Source organism: Oncorhynchus tshawytscha, unplaced genomic scaffold (genome assembly GCF_018296145.1).
Source record: "Oncorhynchus tshawytscha isolate Ot180627B unplaced genomic scaffold, Otsh_v2.0 Un_contig_156_pilon_pilon, whole genome shotgun sequence".
Classification (NCBI taxonomy): Eukaryota; Metazoa; Chordata; class Actinopteri; order Salmoniformes; family Salmonidae; genus Oncorhynchus; species Oncorhynchus tshawytscha.
Genome location: NW_024609544.1, coordinates 42,501 through 67,500, shown reverse-complemented (window position 1 = coordinate 67,500; position 25,000 = coordinate 42,501). Strand labels below are relative to the sequence as shown.

General features: G+C 45.3%; 1 protein-coding gene across 2 annotated transcripts in view; it reads right to left on the bottom strand.

Moving 5' to 3' along the window:
• The window catches only part of card11 (caspase recruitment domain family, member 11), a 96,218-nt gene that overhangs the window by 68,911 nt on the left and 2,307 nt on the right, over positions 1–25,000 (bottom strand). For both annotated transcript variants that reach the window (XM_042315837.1, XM_042315838.1), the window contains exon 2: positions 2,361–2,549. In XM_042315837.1, coding sequence (XP_042171771.1) covers positions 2,361–2,549 — 189 coding nt within the window. The remainder of the gene's footprint in view (positions 1–2,360; positions 2,550–25,000) is intronic.

Sequence of the window (25,000 nt, the reverse complement as noted above, 5' to 3'; positions counted from 1 at the left end):
CCCATAGAGACTGCCAGAGGACCGGACAGCATGCCCCACGATTTGACACACTGAACTCTGTCTGCAAAGTAGTTGGTGAACCAGACACGGCAGTCATCAGAAAAACCGAGGCTACTGAGTCTGCCGATAAGAATATGGTGATTGACAGAGTCGAAAGCCTTGGCAAGGTCGATGAAGACGGCTGCACAGTACTGTCTTTTATCGATGGCGGTTATGATATCGTTTAGTACCTTGAGCGTGGCTGAGGTGCACCCGTGACCGGCTCGGAAACCAGATTGCACAGCGGAGAAGGTACGGTGGGATTCGAGATGGTCAGTGACCTGTTTGTTGACTTGGCTTTCGAAGACCTTAGATAGGCAGGGCAGGATGGATATAGGTCTGTAACAGTTTGGGTCCAGGGTGTCTCCCCCTTTGAAGAGGGGGATGACTGCGGCAGCTTTCAATCCTTGGGGATCTCAGACGATATGAAAGAGAGGTTGAACAGGCTGGTAATAGGGGTTGCGACAATGGCGGCGGATAGTTTCAGAAATAGAGGGTCCAGATTGTCAAGCCCAGCTGATTTGTACGGGTCCAGGTTTTGCAGCTCTTTCAGAACATCTGCTATCTGGATTTGGGTAAAGGAGAACCTGGAGAGGCTTGGGCGAGGAGCTGCCGGGGGGGAGGAGCTGTTGGCCGAGGTTGGAGTAGCCAGGCGTTGAGAAATGCTTGTTGAAATGCTTGTTGAAGTATAATTACAAGCATTTCATAAGTGTCAAAGGCTTTTATTGACAATTACATGAAGCTGATGCAATATTTGCAGTGTTGACCCTTTTTTTCAAGACCTCTGCAATCCGCCCTGGCACGTTATCAATTAACTTCTGGGCCACATCCTGACTGATGGCAGCCCATTCTTGCATAATCAATGCTTGGAGTTTGTCAGAATTTGTGGGGTTTTGTTTGTCCACCCGCCTCTTGAGGATTGACCACAAGTTCTCAATGGGATTAAGGTCTGGAGAGTTTCCTGGCCATGGACCCAAAATATGGATGTTTTGTTCCCCGAGCCACTTAGTTATCACTTTTGCCTTATGGCAAGCTGCTCCATCATGCCGGAAAAGGCATTGTTCATCACCAAACTGTTCCTGGATGGTTGGGAGAAGTTGCTCTCGGAGGATGTGTTGGTACCATTCTTTATTCATGGCTGTGTTCGTAGGCAAAATTGTGAGTGAGCCCACTTTCTTGGCTGAGAAGCAACCCCACCCATTACTGTTGGCATGACACAGGACTGATGGTAGCTCTCACCTTGTCTTCTCCGGGCAAGCTTTTTTCCGGATGCTCCAAACAATCGGAAAGGGAATTCATTAGAGAAAATGACTTTACCCCAGTCCTCAGCAGTCCAATCCCTGTAACTTTTGCAGAATATCAGTCTGTCCTTGATGTTTTTCCTGGAGAGAAGTGGCTTCTTTGCTGCCCTTCTTGACACCATGCCATCCTCCAAGAGTCTTCCCCTCACTGTGCGTGCAGATGCACTCACACCTGCCTGCTGCCATTCCTGAGCAGGCTCTGTTCTGGTGGTGCCCGATCCCGCAGCTGAATCATCTTTAGGAGACGGTCCTGGCGCTTGCTGGACTTTCTTGGGCACCCTGAAACCTTCTTCACAACAATTGAACCGCTCTCCTTGAAGTTCTTGATGATCCGATAAATGGTTGATTTAGGTGCAATCTTACTGGCAGCAATATCCTTGCCTGTGAAGCCCTTTTTGTGCAAAGCAATGAGGACGGTACGTGTTTCCTTGCAAGTAACAATGGTTTACAGAGGAAGAACAATGATTCCAAGCACCACCATTCTTTTAAAGCTTCCAGTCTGTTATTCGAACTCAATCGGCATGACAGAGTGATCTCAGCCTTGTCCTCGTCAACACGTACACCTGTGTTAACGAGAGAATCACTGACATGATGTTTGCTGGTCCTTTTGTGGCAGGGCTGAAATGCAGTGGAAATGTTTTTGGGGGATTCAGTTCATTTGCATGGCAAAGAGGGACTTTGGAATTAATTGCAATTCATCTGATCAGTCTTCATAACATTCTGGAGTCTATGCAAATTGTCACCATACAAACTGAGGCAGCAGACTTTGTGAAAAATAATATTTGTGTCTTTCTCAAAACTTTTGTCCACGACTGTAGAGACCAGTAGTAGAGAGTTAACTTGGCTGTGCAGTTGATCTTAGAGACCAGCAGTAGAGAGTTAACCTAGCTGTGCAGTTGACCTTAGAGACCAGCAGTAGAGAGTTAACCTAGCTGTGTGGTTGACCTTAGAGACCAGCAGTAGAGAGATAACCTAGCTGTGCGGTTGACCTTAGAGACCAGCAGTAGAGAGATAACCTACCTGTGCGGTTGACCTTAGAGACCAGTAGTAGTGAGTTTAAGACCTCATCTTCGTCCTGTTCATCTAGAACCTTACATTGGCGCAGGTAGGGAGTCAGTTTACCAGGCGAGATGTAGCGACTTAAGATGTAGCGGTTACTCTCCACTGACTCCCACAGAGACTCCGTGTCCTCACCTCCATTCTCCATCTCTACATACACACACACAGTGAAGGATGTTTACTATACGCATCTCTACACACACACAGTGAAAGATGTTTACTATACCCATCTCTACACACACACACACACACACACACACACACACACACACACAGTGAAAGATGTAGGTTTACTATACCCATCTCTACACACACACACACAAAGATGTAGGTTTACTATACCCATCTCTACACACACAGTGAAAGATGTTTACTATACCCATCTCTACACACACACAGTGAAAGATGTAGGTTTACTATACCCATCTCTACACACACACACACACACACACAGTGAAATATGTAGGTTTACTATATCCATCTCTACACACACACAGTGAAAGATTTAGGTTTACTATATCCATCTCTACACACACACACAGTTAAATATGTTTACTATATCCATCTCTCTATATACAGAGCCTTGTAAAAGAATTCACAACCCTAACCCTAACCCTAACCCTTTTTCTATTTAGTTGCATTACAACCTGACCTCTAACCCTAACCCTAACCCTTACAACCTGACCTCTAACCCTAACCCTTTTTCCTGACCCTAACCCTAACCCTTACAACCTGAATTAACCCTAACCCTAACCTTACAACCCTCTAACCCTAACCCTTACAACCTGACCTCTAACCCTAACCCCCTTACAACCTGACCTCTAACCCTAACCCTTACAACCTGACCCCCCTAACCCTAACCCTTACAACCTGACCTCTAACCCTAACCCCCCCTTACAACCTGACCTCTAACCCTAACCCTTACAACCTGACCTCTAACCCTAACCCTTACACCCTGACCTCTAACCCTAACCCTTACAACCTGACCTCTAACTCTAACCCTAACCCTTACAACCTGACCTCTAACCCTGACCTTTAAGTTGATTTTTATTAGGATTTCATGTACCGGACATACACAAAATAGTCCAAATTGGTGATGTGAAATTTAAATAAATAACTTGTTTAAAAAAATTCACAAAAATAAAAAACTGAAAAGTGGTGTGTGCATATGTATTCACCCCCTTTGCTATGAATCCTCTAAATAAGATCTGGTGCAACCAATTACCTTCAGACATAACCCTAACCCTAACCCTAACCCTAACCCTATATGCATATGTATTCACCCCCTTTGCTATGAATCCTCTAAATAAGATCTGGTGCAACCAATTACCTTCAGAAGTCACATAATTAGTTCAATAAATTCCACCTGTGTGCAGTCAGTCTAAGTGTCACATGATCTGTCACATGATCTCAGTATATATAAACACCTGTTCTGAAAGGTCCCAGTGTCTGCAACATCACTAAGCAAGGGGCACCACCAAGCAAGCGGCACCATGAAGACCAAGGAGCTCTCCAAACAGGTCAGGTACAAAGTTGTGGAGAAGTACAGATCCGGGTTGGGTTATAAAAAAATATCTGAAACTTTGAACATTACACGGAGCACCATTAAATCCATTATTAAAAAATATCAGAAACTTTGAACATTACACGGAGCACCATTAAATCCATTATTAAAAAATATCAGAAACTTTGAACATCCCACGGAGCACCATTAAATCCATTATTAAAAAATATCTGAAACTTTGAACATCCCACGGAGCTGCATTAAATCCATTATTAAAACATGGAAAGAATATGGCACCACCACAAACCTGAGGGCCAACCATCAAAACTCATGGACCAGGCAAAGAGGGCATTAATCAGAGAGCCACCAAAGAGACCAAAGATAATCCTGAAGGAGCTGCAAAGCTCCACAGCGGAGATTGGAGTATCAGTCCATAGTACAACTTTAAGCCGTACACTCCACAGAGCTGGGCTTTACAGTAGAGTGTCCAGAAAAAATAAGCAAACATGTTTGGTGTTCGCCAAAAGGCATGTGGGAGACTTCCCAAACATATGGAAGAAGGTACTTTGGTCAGATGAGAGTAAAAGTTAACTTTTTGACCATCAAGGAAAATGCTATGTCTGGCGTCAAACACAATACTTCTCATCACCCCCAAGAACACCATCCCCACAGTGAAGCATAGTGGTGGCAGCATCACGCTGTGGGGATGTTTTTCATCGGCAGAGAATGGGAAAATGGTCAGAATTGGTCAGTCGTCCGGAGATTTGAGACTGGGACGGAGGTTCACCTTCCAGCAGGACAATGACCCTAAGCATACTGCTAAAGCAACACTCGAGTGGTTTAAGGAGAAATATTTAAATGTCTTGGAATGGCCTAGTCAAAGCCCAGACCTCAATCCAATTGAGAATCTGTGGTATGACTTAAAGATTGCTGTACACCAGCAGAACCCATCCAACTTGAAGGAGCTGGATGGGTTCTTGAAGGAGCTTATTTCTTGTTTGTTTCACAATAAAACATATTTTCCCTCTTCATAGTGGCATGTTGTGTAAATCAAATGATACAAACCCCCCACAAATCCATTTTAATTCCAGGTTGGAAGGCAACAAGATAGAAAAAATGCCAAGAAGGGTGAATACTTTCGTAAGCTACTGTATCTCTCTCTCTCTCTCTCTCTCTCTCTCTCTCTCTCTCTCTCTCTCTCTCTCTCTCTCTCTGTCTCTGTCTCTGTCTCTGTCTCTCTCTCTCTGTCTCTGTCTCTCTCTCTCTCTCTCTCTCTCTCTCTCTCTCTCAATTCAATTTCGATATAAGGGCTTTATTTGAATGGGAAACATATGTTTACATTGCCAAAGCAAGTGAAATAGATATTAAACAAAAGTGAAATAAACAATAAATAATAAACAATAACACAAAAGTTCCAAAAGAATAAAGACATTTCAAATGTCATATTATGTACAAATGGTTAAAGTACACAAGGGAAAATAAATAAGCATACATATGGGTTGTATATTTTCTTAATATTGGGTCAGTCACAGTGCTCAGGTATTCTGCCACTGTGTACTCTCTGTTTAGGGCCAAATAGCATTCCAGTTTGCTCTGTTTTTTGGTAATTTCTTTCCAATGTGTCAAGTAATTATCTTTTTGTTTTCTCATGATTTGGTTGGGTCTATTTGTGTTGCTGTCCTGGGGCTCTGTGGGGTATGTTTGTGTTTGTGAACAGAGCCCCAGGACCAGCTTGCATAGGGGAATCTCCTCTAGCTTTATCTCTCTGTAGGTGATGGCTTTATTATGGAAGTTTTGGGAATCGCTTCCTTTTAGGTGGTTGTAGAATTTAACGGCTCTTTTCTGGATTTTGATAATTAGCAGGTATCGGCCTAATTCTGCTCTGCATTATTTGGTGTTCTATGTTGTACACAGAGGATGCTTTTGCAGAATTCTGCATGCAGAGACTCAATTTAGTGTTGTCCCATTTTGTGAAATCTTGGTTGGTGAGCGGACCATCTCTCTCTCTCTCTCTCTCTCTCTCTCTCTCTCTCTCTCATCTCTCTCTCTCATCTCTCCCTCCCTCCCGCTGTCTGTCTCTCTTCCTCATATCTCTCCCTCTGTCTGTCTCTCTTCCTCATGTCTCTCCCTCTGTCTGTCTCTCTTCCTCATCTTTCCCTCTGTTTGTCTCTCTTCCTCATCTTTCCCTCTGTTTGTCTCTCTTCCTCATGTCTTCCCTCTGTCTGTCTCTCTTCCTCATCTTTCCCTCTGTTTGTCTCTCTTCCTCATCTTTCCCTCTGTCTGTCTCTCTTCCTCATCTTTCCCTCTGTCTGTCTCTCTTCCTCATCTTTCCCTCTGTCTGTCTCTCTTCCTCATCTTTCCCTCTGTCTGTCTCTCTTCCTCATCTTTCCCTCTGTCTGTCTCTCTTCCTCATCTTTCCCTCTGTCTGTCTCTCTTCCTCATCTTTCCCTCTGTTTGTCTCTCTTCCTCATGTCTGTCTCCTTCCTCTGTTTCCCTCTGTCTGTCTCTCTTCCTCATCTTTCCCTCTGTCTGTCTCTCTTCCTCATCTTTCCCTCTGTCTGTCTCTCTTCCTCATCTTTCCCTCTGTCTGTCTCTCTTCCTCATCTTTCCCGCTGTCTGTCTCTCTTCCTCATCTTTCCCGCTGTCTGTCTCTCTTCCTCATCTTTCCCGCTGTCTGTCTCTCTTCCTCATCTTTCCCTCTGTCTGTCTCTCTTCCTCATCTTTCCCTCTGTCTGTCTCTCTTCCTCATCTTTCCCTCTGTCTGTCTCTCTTCCTCATCTTTCCCTCTGTTTGTCTCTCTTCCTCATGTCTCTCCCTCTGTCTGTCTCTCTTCCTCATCTTTCCCTCTGTCCGTCTCTCTTCCTCATCTTTCCCTCTGTCCGTCTGTCTCCCCCTCTCTCTCTCTCTCTCTCTCTCTCTCTCTCTCTCTCTCTCTCTACCTCTACATATTTCTCTCTCTCTCTCTCTCTCTCTACCTCTACATATTTCTCTCTCTCTACCTCTACATATTTCTCTCTCTCTCTCTCTCTCTCTCTCTCCTCTACATATTTCTCTACATATTTCTCTCTCTCTACCTCTACATATTTCTCTCTCTCTACCTCTACATATTTCTCTCTCTCTACCTCTATATATTTCTCTCTCTCTCCCTCTCTACCTCTACATATTTCTCTCTCTCTCTCTCTCTACCTCTACATATTTCTCTCTCTCTCTCTCTCTACCTCTACATATTTCTCTCTCTCTCTGTCTGTCTCTCTTCCTCATCTTTCCCGCTGTCTGTCTCTCTTCCTCATCTTTCCCGCTGTCTGTCTCTCTTCCTCATCTTTCCCGCTGTCTGTCTCTCTTCCTCATCTTTCCCGCTGTCTGTCTCTCTTCCTCATCTTTCCCTCTGTCTGTCTCTCTCCCCCTCTGTCTCTGTCTCCCCCTCTCTCTCTCTCTCTCTCTCTCTCTCTCTCTCTCTCTCTCTCTCTACCTCTACATATTTCTCTCTCTCTCTCTCTCTACCTCTACATATTTCTCTTTCTCTACCTCTACATATTTCTCTCTCTCTCTCTCTACCTCTACATATTTCTCTCTCTCTCTCTCTCTCTCTCTCTACCTCTACATATTTCTCTCTCTCTACCTCTACATATTTCTCTCTCTCTACCTCTATATATTTCTCTCTCTCTCCTCTCTACCTCTACATATTTCTCTCTCTCTCTCTCTCTCTCTCTCTATATTTCTCTCTCTCTCTCTCTCTCTACTCTACATATTTCTCTCTCTCTCTCTCTACCTCTACATATTTCTCTCTCTCTCTGTCTGTCTCTCTTCCTCATCTTTCCCGCTGTCTGTCTCTCTTCCTCATCTTTCCCGCTGTCTGTCTCTCTTCCTCATCTTTCCCGCTGTCTCTCTCTTCCTCATCTCTCTCTCTGTCTGTCTCTCTTCCTCATGTCTCTCCCTCTGTCTGTCTCTCTTCCTCATGTCTCTCCCTCTGTCTGTCTCTCTTCCTCATGTCTCTCCCTCTGTTTGTCTCTCTTCCTCATCTTTCCCTCTGTTTGTCTCTCTTCCTCATCTTTCCCTCTGTTTGTCTCTCTTCCTCATGTCTCTCCCTCTGTCTGTCTCTCTTCCTCATCTTTCCCTCTGTCTGTCTCTCTTCCTCATCTTTCCCTCTGTTTGTCTCTCTTCCTCATCTTTCCCTCTGTCTGTCTCTCTTCCTCATCTTTCCCGCTGTCTGTCTCTCTTCCTCATCTTTCCCGCTGTCTGTCTCTCTTCCTCATCTTTCCCGCTGTCTGTCTCTCTTCCTCATCTCTCTCTCTGTCTGTCTCTCTTCCTCATGTCTCTCCCTCTGTCTGTCTCTCCTCCTCATGTCTCTCCCTCTGTTTGTCTCTCTTCCTCATCTTTCCCTCTGTTTGTCTCTCTTCCTCATCTTTCCCTCTGTTTGTCTCTCTTCCTCATCTTTCCCTCTGTTTGTCTCTCTTCCTCATCTTTCCCTCTGTTTGTCTCTCTTCCTCATCTTTCCCTCTGTTTGTCTCTCTTCCTCATCTTTCCCTCTGTCTGTCTCTCTTCCTCATCTTTCCCTCTGTTTGTCTGTCTCTCTTCCTCATCTTTCCCTCTGTCTGTCTCTCTTCCTCATCTTTCCCGCTGTCTGTCTCTCTTCCTCATCTCTCTTCCTCATCTTTCCCGCTGTCTGTCTCTCTTCCTCATCTTTCCCTTCCTCTGTCTGTCTCTCTTCCTCATCTTTCCCTCTGTTTGTCTCTCTTCCTCATCTTTCCCTCTGTTTGTCTCTCTTCCTCATCTTTCCCTCTGTTTGTCTCTCTCTCCTCATCTTTCCCTGCTGTTGTCTCTCTTCCTCATCTTTCCCTGTCTGTCTCTCTTCCTCATCTTTCCCGCTGTCTGTCTCTCTTCCTCATCTTTCCCTGTCTGTCTGTCTCTCTTCCTCATCTTTCCTCATGTCTCTCCCTCTGTGTTTGTCTCTCTTCCTCTTCCTCATCTTTCCCTGTTTGTCTGTCTGTCTCTCTTCCTCATCTTTCCCTCTGTTTGTCTCTCTTCCTCATCTTTCCCGCTGTCTGTCTCTCTTCCTCATCTTTCCCTCTGTCTGTCTGTCTCTCTTCCTCATCTTTCCCGCTGTCTGTCTCTCTTCCTCATCTTTCCCTCTGTCTGTCTCTTTCCCGTGTCTGTCTCTCTTCCTCATCTTTCCCGTCTGTCTCTCTTCCTCATCTTTCCCGCTGTCTGTCTCTCTTCCTCATCTTTCCCGCTGTCTGTCTCTCTTCCTCATCTTTCCCGCTGTCTGTCTCTCTTCCTCATGTCTCTCCCTCTGTCTGTCTCTCTTCCTCATCTTTCCCTCTGTCCGTCTGTCTCCCCCTCTCTCTCTCTCTCTCTCTCTCTCTCTCTCTCTCTCTCTCTCTCTCTCTCCTCTACATATTTCTCTCTCTCTCTCTCTCTCCTCTACATATTTCTCTCTCTCTACCTCTATATATTTCTCTCTCTCTCCCTCTCTACCTCTACATATTTCTCTCTCTCTCTCTCTCTCTCTACCTCTACATATTTCTCTACCTCTACATATTTCTCTCTCTCTCCCCCTCTCTCTCTCTCTCTCTACCTCTACATATTTCTCTACCTCTCTCTACCTCTACATATTTCTCTCTCTCTACCTCTACATATTTCTCTCCCTCTCAATTCAATTCAATTCAAGGGCTTTATTGGCATGGGAAACATTTGTTAACATTGCCAAAGCAAGTGAGGTAGATAATATATAAAGTGAATATATAAAGTGAAATAAACAATAAAAATTAACAGTAAACATCACACATACAGAAGTTTCAAAACAATAAAGACATTACAAATGTCATATTATATATATACAGTGTTTTAACAATGTACAAATGGTTAAAGGACACAAGATCAAATAAATAAATAAGCATAAATATGGGTTGTATTTACAATGGTGTTTGTTCTTCACTGGTTGCCCTTTTCTCGTGGCAACAGGTCACAAATCTTGCTGCTGTGATGGCACACTGTGGAATTTCACCCAGTGGCAGTTTATCAAAATTGGATTTGTTTTCGAATTCTTTGTGGATCTGTGTAATCTGAGGGAAATATGTATCTCCAATATGGTCATACATTGGGCAGGAGGTTAGGAAGTGCAGCTCAGTTTCCACCTCATTTTGTGGGCAGTGAGCACATAGCCTGTCTTCTCTTGAGAGCCAGGTCTGCCTACGGCGGCCTTTCTCAATAGCAAGGCTATGCTCACTGAGTCTGTACATAGTCAAAGCTTTCCTTAATTTTGGGTCAGTCACAGTGGTCAGGTATTCTGCCACTGTGTCCTCTGTGTAGGGCCAAATAGTATTCTAGTTTGCTCTGTTTTTTTGTTCATTCTTTCCAATGTGTCAAGTAATTATCTTTTTGTTTTCTCATGATTTGGTTGGGTCTAATTGTGCTGCTGTCCTGGGGCTCTGTAGGGTGTGTTTGTGTTTGTGAACAGAGCCCCAGGACCAGCTTGCTTAGGGGACTCTTCTCCAGGTTCATCTCTCTGTAGGTGATGGCTTTGTTATGGAAGGTTTGGGAATCGCTTCCTTTTAGGTGGTTATAGAATTTAACGGCTCTTTTATGGATTTTGATAATTAGTGGGTATCGGCCTAATTCTGCTCTGCATGCATTATTTGGTGTTCTACGTTGTACACGGAGGATATTTTTACAGAATTCTGCGTGCAGAGTCTCAATTTGGTGTTTGTCCCATTTTGTGAAATCTTGGTTGGTGAGCGGACCCCAGACCTCGCAACCATAAAGGGCAATGGGCTCTATGACTGATTCAAGTATTTTTAGCCAAATCCTAATTGGTATGTTGAAATTTATGTTCCTTTTGATGGCATAGAATGCCCTTCTTGCCTTGTCTCTCAGATTGTTCACAGCTTTGTGGAAGTTACCTGTGGCACTGATGTTTAGGCCAAGGGGCGGCAGGGTAGCCTAGTGGTTAGAGCGTTGGACTAGTAACCGGAAGGTTGCAAGTTCAAACCCCCAAGCTGACAAGGTACAAATCTGTCGTTCCACCCATGAACAGGCAGTTAATCCACTGTTCCTAGGCATTGAAAATAAGAATTTGTTCTTAACTGACTTGCCTGGTTAAATAAAGGTCAAATAAAAAAGGTATGTGTAGTTTTTTGTGTGCTCTAGGGCAACAATGTCTAGATGGAATTTGTATATGTGCTCCTGGTGACTGGACCTTTTTTGGAACACCATTATTTTGGTCTTACTGAGATTTACTGTCAGGGCCCAGGTCTGACAGAATCTGTGCATAAGATCTAGGTGCTGCTGTAGGCCCTCCTTGGTTGGTGACAAAAGCACCAGATCATCAGCAAACAGCAGACATTTGACTTCGGATTCTAGTAGGGTGAGACCGGGTGCTGTCTCTCTCTCTCTCTCTCTCTCTACCTCTACATATTTTTCTATCTCTCTCCCCCCCTCTCTCTCTCTCTCTCTACCTCTCTCTACCTCTACATATTTCTCTACCTCTCTCTACCTCTACATATTTCTCTACCTCTCTCTACCTCTACATATTTCTCTCTCTCTACCTCTACATATTTCTCTCTCTCTCCCTGTACCTCTACATATTTCTCTCTCTCTCTCTCTCTCTCTCTCTCTCTACCTCTACATATTTCTCTCTCTCTACCTCTACATATTTCTCTCTCTCTCTCTCTCCTGTACCTCTACATATTTCTCTCTCTCTCTCTACATATTTCTCTCTCTCTCCTCTCTCGCTCTCTCTCTACCTATTTCTCTCTCTCTCCTCGCTCTCTCTCTCTACCTCTACATCTCTCTCTCTCTCTCTCTACCTCTACATATTTCTCTACCTCTCTCTACCTCTACATATTTCTCTACCTCTCTCTACCTCTACATATTTCTCTCTCTCTCTCTACCTCTACATATTTCTCTCTCTCTACATATTTCTCTCTCTCTCTCTCTCTCTACCTCTACATATTTCTCTCTCTCTCTCTCTACCTCTACATATTTCTCTACCTCTCTCTACCTCTACATATTTCTCTACCTCTCTCTACCTCTACATATTTCTCTCTCTCTACCTCTACATATTTCTCTCCCTCTCTCTCTCTCTCTCTACCTCTACATATTTCTCTCTCTCTACCTCTACATATGTCTCTCTCTCTCCCTGTACCTCTACATATTTCTCTCTCTCTCTCTACATATTTCTCTCTCTCTCCTCTCTCGCTCTCTCTCTCTCTACCTCTACATCTCTCTCTCTCTCTCTCTCTCTCTCTCTCTCTCTCTCTACCTCTAGATATTTCTCTCTCTCTACCTCTCTCTCTACCTCTACATATTTCTCTCTCTCTCTCTCTACCTCTAGATATTTCTCTCTCTCTACCTCTCTCTCTACCTCTACATATTTCTCTACCTCTCTCTACCTCTACATATTTCTCTCTCTCTACCTCTACATATGTCTCTCTCTCTCCCTGTACCTCTACATATTTCTCTCTCTCTCTCTACATATTTCTCTCTCTCTCCTCTCTCGCTCTCTCTCTCTACCTCTACATCTCTCTCTCTCTCTCTCTCTCTCTCTCTCTCTCTCTCTCTCTCTCTACCTCTAGATATTTCTCTCTCTCTACCTCTCTCTCTACCTCTACATATTTCTCTCTCTCTCTCTCTCTCTCTCTCTCTCTCTACCTCTACATATTTCTCTCTCTCTCTTTCTCTCTCTCTCTACCTCTCTCTCTCTCTACCTCTCTCTCTCTACCTCTCTCTCTATACTGTGTCTGGTTGGCCCTGCTCTACCCCTAACTCTAACCCTAGTGGCTCTATAACCCTGCTTTGTGTCTTCAGCCAGGCAAATCAGCCCTATCTAACACACACACACCAGATAACAGCTCTATGCAAATGTATGTATGCATGTGTCAGGAAGGAAAGGAGACGGAAAGAACAGTTGTTTCTGCACACACACACACACACACACACACACACACACACACACACACACACACACACACATACTGAGGAGGAGATTTAAACTACACACACACACAACTGTCACCTACCACACACTTACAGACTGTCACACACACACACACACACACACACACACACACACACACACACATACAGACTGAGGAGGAGATTTAAACTACGAACTGTCACCTACCACACACACACACACACACACACACACACACACACACACCCACAGACGTTTCCTCTTCTCTTAATTTGTAGTGTGTGACTCAGAAAGTCACTTCCCACTTCCTCCTTCTACTGCAGATGTCAAGACTCAGTTCAATGTAAAGGGCTTTATTGGCCGAGGAAACAAGCAAGTGAAATAAACAATAAAAAAATGTACAGACTATATATCATGTCTAAATATACAGTGTTGTAATGATGTACAAATAGTTAAAGTACTAAAGGGAAAATAAATAAGCATAAATATGGGTTGTATTTACAATGGTGTTTGTTCTTCACTGGTTGCCCTTTTCTCGTGGCAACAGGTCACACATCTTGCTGCTATGATGGCACACTGTGGTATTTCACCCAGTAGATATGGGAGTTTATCAAAATTGGATTTGTTTTCTAATTTCTCATTTGTGGGTCTGTTTAATCTGAGGGAAATACGTGTCTCTAATATGGCCATATATTTGGCAGGAGGTTAGTTATAGCAAGGCTCTCTCTCTCCCTCTCCTTAATGTTGTTTTTTTGCCACTGTGAACTCTCTATTTAGGGCCAAATAGCATTTCAGTTTTTTGGTCAATTCTTTCCAATGTGTTTTCTCATGATTTGGTTGGGTCTAATTGTGATGCTATTGCTCTCCTGGAGCTCTGTGGGGTCTGTTTGTGTTTGTGAACAGAGCCCCAGGACCAGCTTGCTTAGGGGACTCTTCTCCAGGTTCATCTCTCTGTGGGGTGTGTTTGTGAACAGAGCCCCAGGACCAGCTTGCTTAGGGGACTCTTCTCCAGGTTCATCTCTCTGTGGGGTGTGTTTGTGTTTGTAAACAGAGCCCCAGGACCAGCTTGCTTAGGGGACTCTTCTCCAGGTTCATCTCTCTGTGGGGTGTGTTTGTGTTTGTGAACAGAGCCCCAGGACCAGCTTGCTTAGGGGACTCTTCTCCAGGTTAATCTCTCTGTGGGGTGTGTTTGTGTTTGTGAACAGAGCCCCAGGACCAGCTTGCTTAGGGGACTCTTCTCCAGGTTCATCTCTCTGTGGGGTGTGTTTGTGTTTGTGAACAGAGCCCCAGGACCAGCTTGCTTAGGGACTCTTCTCCAGGTTCATCTCTCTGTGGGGTGTGTTTGTGTTTGTGAACAGAGCCCCAGGACCAGCTTGCTTAGGGACTCTTCTCCAGGTTCATCTCTCTGTGGGGTGTGTTTGTGTTTGTGAACAGAGCCCCAGGACCAGCTTGCTTAGGGGACTCTTCTCCAGGTTCATCTCTCTGTGGGGTGTGTTTGTGTTTGTGAACAGAGCCCCAGGACCAGCTTGCTTAGGGGACTCTTCTCCAGGTTCATCTTTCTGTGGGGTCTGTTTGTGTTTGTGAACAGAGCCCCAGGACCAGCTTGCTTAGGGGACTCTTCTCCAGGTTCATCTCTCTGTGGGGTGTTTGTGTTTGTGAACAGAGCCCCAGGACCAGCTTGCTTAGGGGACTCTTCTCCAGGTTCATCTCTCTGTGGGGTGTGTTTGTGTTTGTGAACAGAGCCCCAGGACCAGCTTGCTTAGGGGACTCTTCTCCAGGTTCATCTCTCTGTGGGGTGTGTTTGTGTTTGTTTGAACAGAGCCCCAGGACCAGCTTGCTTAGGGGACTCTTCTCCAGGTTCATCTCTCTGTGGGGTGTGTTTCTCCAGTGTGGGGTGTGTTTGTGTTTGAGAACGCCCCAGGACCAGCTTGCTTAGGGGACTCTTCTCCAGGTTCATCTCTCTGTGGGGTGTGTTTGTGTTTGTGAACAGAGCCCCAGGACCAGCTTGCTTAGGGGACTCTTCTCCAGGTTCATCTCTCTGTGGGGTGTGTTTGTGTTTGTGAACAGAGCCCCAGGACCAGCTTGCTTAGGGACTCTTCTCCAGGTTCATCTCTCTGTGGGGTGTGTTTGTGTTTGTGAACAGAGCCCCAGGACCAGCTTGCTTAGGGGACTCTTCTCCAGGTTCATCTCTCTGTGGGGTCTGTTTGTGTTTGTGAACAGAGCCCCAGGACCAGCTTGCTTAGGGACTCTTCTCCAGGTTCATCTCTCTGTGGGGTCTGTTTGTGTTTGTGAACAGAGCCCCAGGACCAGCTTGCTTAGGGACTCTTCTCCAGGTTAATCTCTCTGTGGGGTGTGTTTGTGTTTGTGAACAGAGCCCCAGGACCAGCTTGCTTAGGGGACTCTTCTCCAGGTTCATCTCTCTGTGGGGTGTGTTTGTGTTTGTGAACAGAGCCCCAGGACCAGCTTGCTTAAGGGACTCTTCTCCAGGTTCATCTCTCTGTGGGGTGTGTTTGTGAACAGAGCCCCAGGACCAGTTTGCTTAGGGGACTCTTCTCCAGGTTCATCTCTCTGTGGGGTGTGTTTGTGAACAGAGCCCCAGGACCAGCTTGCTTAGGGGACTCTTCTCCAGGTTCATCTCTCTGTAGGTGATGGCTTTGTTATGGAAGGTTTTGAAATCGCTTCCTTTTCGGTGGTTGTAGAATTGAACGTCTCTTTTCTGGATTTTGATCATTAGCGGGTATCAGCCTAATTCTGCTCTGCGTGCCTTGTTTGGTGTTTTACGTTGCACACTGAGGATATTTTGGTGTCAATTTGGTGTTGGTCCCATTTTGTGAATTCTTAGTTGGTGAGCTGACCCCAGACCTCACAACCATAAAGGACAATGGATTCTATAATTGATTCAACTATTTTTAGCCAGATCCAAATTGGGATGTCTAATTGTATGTTCCTTTTGATGGCGTAGAAGGCCCTTCTTGCCTTGTCTCTCAGATCGATCACAGCTTTGTGCAAGTTACCTGTGGCACTGATGTTTAGGCCGAGGTTCATGCAGTTTGTTTTTAGAGCAACGGTGTCTAGATGGAATTTGTATTTGTGGTCCTGGACCTTTGTTGGAACACCATTATTATTATTTTACAGTCAGGGCCCAGCTCTGACAGAATCTGTGCAGAAGATCTAGTCAACAAAGCATGAAAAGCCTTTGCCTTTGTTTTTGTTTGTTTGTCAATTAGGTTGTATGGTGAATGCGTGGTCTGTCGTGCGGTAAATTGGTAAAAAGCAAATTTGACATTTGCTTAGTACATTGTTTTCACTGAGGAAATGTACGACTCTGCTGTTAATGATAATGCAGAGGATTTTCCTGAAAGGTTACAGTTTACGCGTATCCATGTAGTTATTGGGGTCAAATTTGGGGTGATCAGTCCTTGGTTCCAAAAATTGAGGGAGATGTTAAAGCGTTTAAGTCTCCCTCTCTCCCTTTCTCACCCTCTTGTTATCTCTCTCTCTCTTTCCCTGTATCTTTCCATCTCTCTCTCTCCCTTTCTCGCCTAACCCTAACCCTAACCCATCTAACCCTCACCCATCTAACCCTCACCCATCTAACCCATCTAACCCATCTAACCCTAACCCATCTAACCCATCTAACCCTAACCCATCTAACCCATCTAACCCTAACCCATCTAACCCTAACCCATCTAACCCATCTAACCCTAACCCATCTAACCCATCTAACCCTAACCCATCTAACCCATCTAACCCATCTAACCCATCTAACCCATCTAACCCATCTAACCCATCTAACCCATAACCCATCTAACCCATCTAACCCCTAACCCATCTAACCCATCTAACCCATCTAACCCTAACCCATCTAACCCATCTAACCCTAACCCATCTAACCCTAACCCATCTAACCCATCTAACCCATCTAACCCTAACCCATCTAACCCTAACCCATCTAACCCTAACCATCTAACCCTAACCCATCTAACCCATCTAACCCTAACCCATCTAACCAATCTAACCCATCTAACCCTAACCCATCTAACCCATCTAACCCATCTAACCCTAACCCATCTAACCCTAACCCATCTAACCCATCTAACCCTAACCCATCTAACCCTAACCCATCTAACCCATCTAACCCTAACTCATCTAACCCATCTAACCCCAACCCATCTAACCCTAACCCATCTAACCCTCACCCTAACCCATCTAACCCGAACCCATCTAACCCTAACCCATCTAACCCATCTAACTCTAACCCATCTAACTCTAACTCATCTAACCCTAACCCATCTAACCCATCTAACCCTAACCCATCTAACACTAACCCATCTAACCTCACCCATCTAACCCTAACCCATCTAACCCTAACCCATCTAACCCATCTAACCCATCTAACCCTAACCCAGCTAACCCTAACCCATAACCCAACCCATCTAACCTCACCCATCTAACCCTAACCCATCTAACCCTAACCCATCTAACCCATCTAACCCCAACCCATCTAACCCATCTAACCCTAACCCATCTAACCCATCTAACCCTAACCCATCTAACCCATCTAACCCTAACCCATCTAACCCATCTAACCCTAACCCATCTAACCCTAACCCATCTAACCCAAACCCATCTAACCCATCTAACCCATCTAACCCTAACCCATCTAACCCATCTAACCCTAACCAATCTAACCCATCTAACCCTAACCCATCTAACCCATCTAACCCTAACCCATCTAACCCTAACCCATCTAACCCATCTAACCCCCATCTAACCCATCTAACCCTCACCCTAACCCATCTAACCCATCTAACCCTAACCCATCTGGCCGGTCATCTAACCCTAACTCAGCTAACCCTAACTCATCTAACCCTAACCCATCTAACCCTAACCCATCTAACCCTAACCCATCTAACCCTCACCCATCTAACCCTAACCCATGTAACCCCCTAACCCATAACCCATCTAACCCTAACCCATCTAACCCATAACCCTAACCCTAACCCAACCCATCTAACCCCTAACCCATCTAACCCTAACCCATCTAACCCTAACCCATAACCCTCTAACCCATCTAACCCTAACCCATCTAACCCTAACCCATCTAACCCTAAACCCATCTAACCCTAACCCATCTAACCCATCTAACCCTAACCCATCTAACCCTAACCCATATAACCCTAACCCATCTAACCCATCTAACCCTAACCCATCTAACCCTAACCCATCTAACCCATCTAACCCTAACCCATCTAACCCATCTAACCCTAACCCATCTAACCCATCTAACCCTAACCCATCTAACCCATCTAACCCATAACCCATAACCCATCTAACCCTAACCCATCTAACCCATCTAACCCTAACCCATCTAACCCATCTAACCCTAACCCATCTAACCCATCTAACCCTAACCCATCTAACCCTAACCCATCTAACCCTAACCCATCTAACCCTAACCCATCTAACCCTAACCCAAATATAGAGAGTCTGGAGAGGGTGAGAGAACATGAAAAGCCGAAAGCTCCAACAATTAAATTGTTTTTGCTCATCAATATACACACAATACCCCACAATGAGAAAGAAAATACTGTTTTTTAGACATGTTTGAAAGCGTATTACATTTATTTTTTAAATATCTCATGTACATAAGTATTCAGACCCTTTCCTCAGTGTTTAGTTGAAACACCATTGGCAACGTTTACAGCCTCACGTCTTCTTGGGTTAGGGTTAGGGTTAGGGTTAGGGTTAGGGTTAGGGTTTGGGTTAGGGTTAGGGTTAGGTTAGGGTTAGTTAGGGTTAGGTTTTGGGTTAGGGTTTGGGTTAGGGTTAGGGTTTGGGTTAGGGTTAGGGTTAGGGTTAGGGTTTGGGTTAGGGTTAGGGTTAGGGTTAGGGTTAGGGTTTGGGTTAGGGTTAGGGTTAGGGTTAGGGTTTGGGTTAGGGTTAGGGTTAGGACTATAGGCTTGGCACAAGCTCTGTCAGGTTGGATGGGGAGAGTTGCTGCACAGCTATTTTCAGGTTTCTCCAGAGATGTTTGATCGGGTTCATGACCGGACTCTGGCTGGCCCACTCAAGGACATTCAGAGACTTGTCCTGAAGCCACTCCTGTGTTGTCTTGGCTGTGTGCTTAGGGTTGTTGTCCTGTTGGAAGGTGAACCTTCACCCCCAGTCTGAGGTCCAGAGGGCTCTGGAGCAGGTTTTCATCAAAGATCACTGAACTTTCCTCTGTTCATCTTTCCCTCGATCCTGACTAGTCTCTTAGTCCCTGCCGCTGAAAAACATCCCCACAGCATGATGCTGCCACCACCATCTTTCACCGTAGGGATGGTGCCAGGTTTCCTCCAGATGTAACGCTTGGCATTCAGGCCAATTAGTTCAATCTTGGTTTCATCAGCGCAGAGAATCTTGTTTCTCATGGTCAGAGTCCTTTAGGTGCCTTTTGGAAAACTCCAAGTGGGCTGTCGTGCCTATTACTGAGGAAGTGGCTCCCATCTGGCAGCTCAATCATAAAGGCCTGATTGGTGGACTGCTGCAGAGATGGTTGTCCTTCTGGAAGGTTCTCCCATCTCCACAGAGGAACCCTGGAGCTCTGTCAGAGTGACCATCGGGTTCTCGGTCACCTACCTGACCAAGGCCCTTCTCCCCCGATTGCTCAGTTTGGCCGGGCGGCCAGCTCTAGGAAGAGTCTTGGTGGTTCCTAACTTGTTCCATTTCAGAATGATGGAGGCCACTGTGTTTTTGGGGACCTTCAACACTGCAGACATTTATTGGTACCCTTCCTTAGATCTGTGCCTCGACAGAATCCTGTCTCAGGGCTCTACGGACAATTCCTCCGACTTCATGGCTTCATTTGCTCATTATCGTTTTATTTGTAACATATTTTACCTTTATTTAACTAGGCAAGTCAGTTAAGATCAATTTATGTTTTACAATGATGGTCTACCAAAGGCAAAAGGCAACACAGTATGGTTGCAACACAACATGGTAGCAACACAACATGGTAGCAACACAACATGGTAGCAACACAACATGACAACAACATAGTAGCAACACAACATGGTAGCAACACAACAACAACATAGTAGCAACACAACATGGTAGCAACACAACAACAACATAGTAGCAACACAACATGGTAGCAACACAACATAGTAGCAACATAGTAGCAACACAACATGGTAGCAACACAACATGGTAGCAACATAACATGGTAGCAACACAACATGGTAGCAACATAGTAGCAACACAACATGGTAGCAACATGGTAGCAACACAACATGGTAGCAACATGGTAGCAACACAACATGGTAGCAACATAGTAGCAACACAACATGGTAGCAACACAACAACAACATAGTAGCAACACAACATGGTAGCAACACAACAACAACATAGTAGCAACACAACATGGTAGCAACACAACATAGTAGCAACACAACATGACAACAACATAGTAGCAACACAACATGGTAGCAACACAACATAGTAGCAACACAACATGGTAGCAACACAACATGGTAGCAACACAACACAACATAGTAGCAACACAACATAGTAGCAACACAACATGGTAGCATCACAACATGGTAGCAACACAACATGACAACAACATGGTAGCAACACAACATGGTAGCAACACAACATGGTAGCAAAACAACATGACAACAACATGGTAGCAACACAACATGGTAGCAACACAACAACAACATAGTAGCAACACAACATGGTAGCAACACAACAACAACATAGTAGCAACACAACATGGTAGCAACACAACAACAACATAGTAGCAACACAACATGGTAGCAACACAACATGGTAGCAACACAACATGGTAGTAGCAACACAACATGGTAGAACACAACATGGTAGCAACACAACATGGTAGCAACATGGTAGCAACACAACATGGTAGCAACATGGTAGCAACATGGTAGCAACACAACATGGTAGCAACACAACATGGTAGCAAAACAACATGACAACAACATGGTAGCAACACAACATGGTAGCAACACAACATGACAACAACTTGGCAGCAACACAACATGACAACACAGCATGGTAGCAACACAACATGACAACACAGCATGGTAGCAACACAACATGGTAGCAAAACAACATGACAACAACATGGTAGCAACACAACATGGTAGCAACACAACATGACAACAACATGGCAGCAACACAACATGACAACACAGCATGGTAGCAACACAACATGGTAGCAACACAACATGACAAAACAGCATGGTAGCAGCACAACATGGTAGCAACACAAAACATGGTACAAACATTATCGGGCACAGACAACAGCACAAAGGGCAAGAAGGTAGAAACAACAATACATCACACAAAGCAGAAACAACTGTCAGTAAGAGTGTCTGTCCATGATTGAGTCTTTCAATGAAGAGATTGAGATCAAACTGTTCAGTTTGAGTGTTTGTTGCAGCTTGTCCCGTCGCTAGCTGCAGCGGACTGAAAAGACCAAGGGATGTGTGTGCTTTGGGGACTTAATAGAATGTGACTTATACCTGTACCCCCCCCCACCTGACCTCTGCCTGTCTCTGACCCTGAGCCAGCCTGCCGTCCTGTACCTTGGTCTCTGGATTACAGACCTCTGCCTGTCTCTGACCCTGAGCCTGCCGTCCTGTACCTTGGTCTCTACTCTGGATTACAGACCTCTGCCTGTCTCTGACCCTGAGCCAGCCTGCCGTCCTGTACCTTGGTCTCTACTCTGGATTACAGACCTCTGCCTGTCTCTGACCCTGAGCCAGCCTGCCGTCCTGTACCTTGGTCTCTACTCTGAATTACAGACCTCTGCCTGTCTCTGACACTGAGCCAGCCTGCCGTCCTGTACCTTGGTCTCTACTCTGAATTACAGACCTCTGCCTGTCTCTGACCCTGAGCCTGCCTGTCCTGTACCTTGGTCTCTACTCTGGAGCCTTAGTCTCTACTCTGAATTACCCTTATACAAAACCTCTGCCTGTCTCTGACCCTGAGCCTGCCGTCCTGTACCTTGGTCTCTACTCTGGATTACAGACCTCTGCCTGTCTCTGACCCTGAGCCTGCCGTCCTGTACCTTGGTCTCTGGATTACAGACCTCTGCCTGTCTCTGACCCTGAGCCTGCCGTCCTGTACCTTGGTCTCTACTCTGGATTACAGACCTCTGCCTGTCTCTGACCCTGAGCCAGCCTGCCGTCCTGTACCTTGGTCTCTACTCTGGATTACAGACCTCTGCCTGTCTCTGACCCTGAGCCTGCCGTCCTGTACCTTGGTCTCTGGATTACAGACCTCTGCCTGTCTCTGACCCTGAGCCTGCCGTCCTGTACCTTGGTCTCTACTCTGGATTACAGACCTCTGCCTGTCTCTGACCCTGAGCCAGCCGTCCTGTACCTTGGTCTCTACTCTGGATTACAGTCCTGACAGTCTGCACTTGGGTCTTACCTTGATTCCTGATTTTGTTTTAAGTCTTTGTAACCTATATAGAGTCAAAGTCCTGAGTGTGGAAACAAACAGAGTCTGTCGCACAGTTGGGTCAACAAGAAAGTTCATAGTCAACAAAGCAGGAGTCATGATGCAAATAGCAAAATGCACAAGGAAAAAAATATAACGACTTGGGGCCATTGTCAGTTCAGAGTCACTCAACAGTGTCTGTGTGCTGGAGGAGAGCGATAGCACTGTCAACTGTGGGGAACTTATATAGACAGGCGTGTGCCTTTCCAAATCAGTTGAATTTACCACAGGTGGACTCCAATCAACTTGTAGAAACATCTCACGGATGAGCCAGGGTCTGAATACTTATGTAAATAAGGTATTTCGGTTTTTATTTTTAATAAAAATGTCTAAAAACCTGTTTTCACTTCTTCATTATGGGTATTGTGTGTAGATTGATGACGTTTGTATTTCTTTAAGCAAACTAATGGCAAGTCATTTTCACATAATCAATCTATGTACACAAATCAAAGAGATGCTTACCTCCCAGGAGATCGGACTGGTTTTATGAATCGCTTTTTACAAATTTACAAAACTTTAAACAACTTTATGAATCTCTTGATAACGTGTCAACAGTAACAGAACTCAGAGCCCACGTAGATTCACAATCTGCAAGTGTATTTTTGAGTGTGTGTGTGTGTGTGTGTGTGTGTGTGTGTGTGTGTGTGTGTGTGTGTGTGTGTGTGTGTGTGTGTGTGTGTGTGTGTGTGTGTGTGTGTGTGTGTGTGAGTGTGTGTGTGTGTGTGTGTGTGTGTGTGTGTGTGTGTGTGTGTGTAGGTGCTCCATGAGCATGATAAAAGCTCTATTGTTCAGTGAAGCCTGGAGGAATATGATATCTGGGTTAAACTGGGAGAGAAGAGAAGAGAAGAGAAGAGAAGAGAAGAGAAGAGAAGAGAAGAGAAGAGAAGAGAAGAGAAGAGAAGAGAAGAGAAGAGAAGAGAAGAGAAGAGAAGAGAAGAGAAGAGAAGAGAAGAGAAGAGAAGAGAAGAGAAGAGAAGAGAAGAGAAGAGAGTGAGAGAGACCAGTTTACAGCATGGCTATGTAAGCACCATCTTAGAAGGGAGGAGAAGAGAAGAGGAGAAGAGAGAGAGACAGAGAGTACTGTACTCCGTCCAGCTAGTACTGTACTCTACTCAGCTAATACTGTACTCCACTCAGCTAGTACTGTACTCCACTCAGCTAGTACTGTACTCCACTCAGCTAGTACTGTACTCCACTCAGCTAGTACTGTACTCCACTCAGCTAGTACTGTACTCCACTCAGCTAGTACTGTACTCCACTCAGCTAGTACTGTACTCCACTCAGCTAGTACTGTACTCCACTCAGCTAGTACTGTACTCCACTCAGCTAGTACTGTACTCCGTCCAGTTAGTAATGTACTCCACTCAGCTAGTACTGTACTCTACTCAGCTAGTACTGTACTCCACTCAGCTAGTACTGTACTCTACTCAGCTAATACTGTACTCCACTCAGCTAGTACTGTACTCCACTCAGCTAATACTGTACTCCACTTAGCTAGTACTGTGCTCTACTCAGCTAATACTGTACTCCACTCAGCTAGTACTGTACTCCGTCCAGCTAGTAATGTACTCCACTCAGCTAGTACTGTACTCCACTCAGCTAGTACTGTGTTGGAGTGGGGACACAACACATCCCTGAGGAGAGACTGTGTTGGTGTTGGAGTGGGGAGACAACACATCCCTGAGGAGAGACTGTGTTGGTGTTGGAGTGGGGACACAACACATCCCTGAGGAGAGACTGTGTTGGTGGTGGAGTGGGGACACAACACATCCCTGAGGAGAGACTGTGTTGGTGGTGGAGTGGAGACAAAACACATCCCTGTGTTGGTGGTGGAGTGGGGACAAAACACATCCCTGAGGAGAGACTGTGTTGGTGGTGGAGTGGGGACACAACACATCCCTGAGGAGAGACTGTGTTGGTGGTGGAGTGGGGACAAAACACATCCCTGAGGAGAGACTGTGTTGGTGTTGGTGTTGGATTGGAGACAAAACACATCCCTGAGGAGAGACTGTGTTGGTGTTGGAGTGGGGACAAAACACATCCCTGAGGAGAGACTGTGTTGGTGGTGGAGTGGAGACACAACACATCCCTGAGGAGAGACTGTGTTGGTGGTGGAGTGGGGACAAAACACATCCCTGAGGAGACCCTGTGTTGGTGGTGGAGTGGAGACAAAACATATCCCTGAGTAGAGACTGTGTTGGTGGTGGAGTGGGGACAAAACACATCCCTGTGTTGGTGGTGGAGTGGAGACACAACACATCCCTGAGGAGAGACTGTGTTGGTGGTGGAGTGGGGACACAACACATCCCTGAGGAGAGACTGTGTTGGTGGTGGAGTGGAGACACAACACATCCCTGAGGAGAGACTGTGTTGGTGGTGCGTATGTCCGACACGTGGGGACCTATTTTGACCCACTTTGACCGTTGGCTCAGAAAGTCCAACTGCCACAAAACCAGCCCCCCATCTAACGAGAAGTCCCGAATGAGTCTCTGAGCCAGAATGTAAGGCTACTGTACTATACTGACTGTATGTACTATATGCTTGCTGTACTATACTGTACTATACTGGCTTTAAATACTATATACTTACTGTACTATACTGTACTATACTGGCGTTATATACTATATACTTACTGTACTATACAATACTGTACTGTACTGGCTGTAT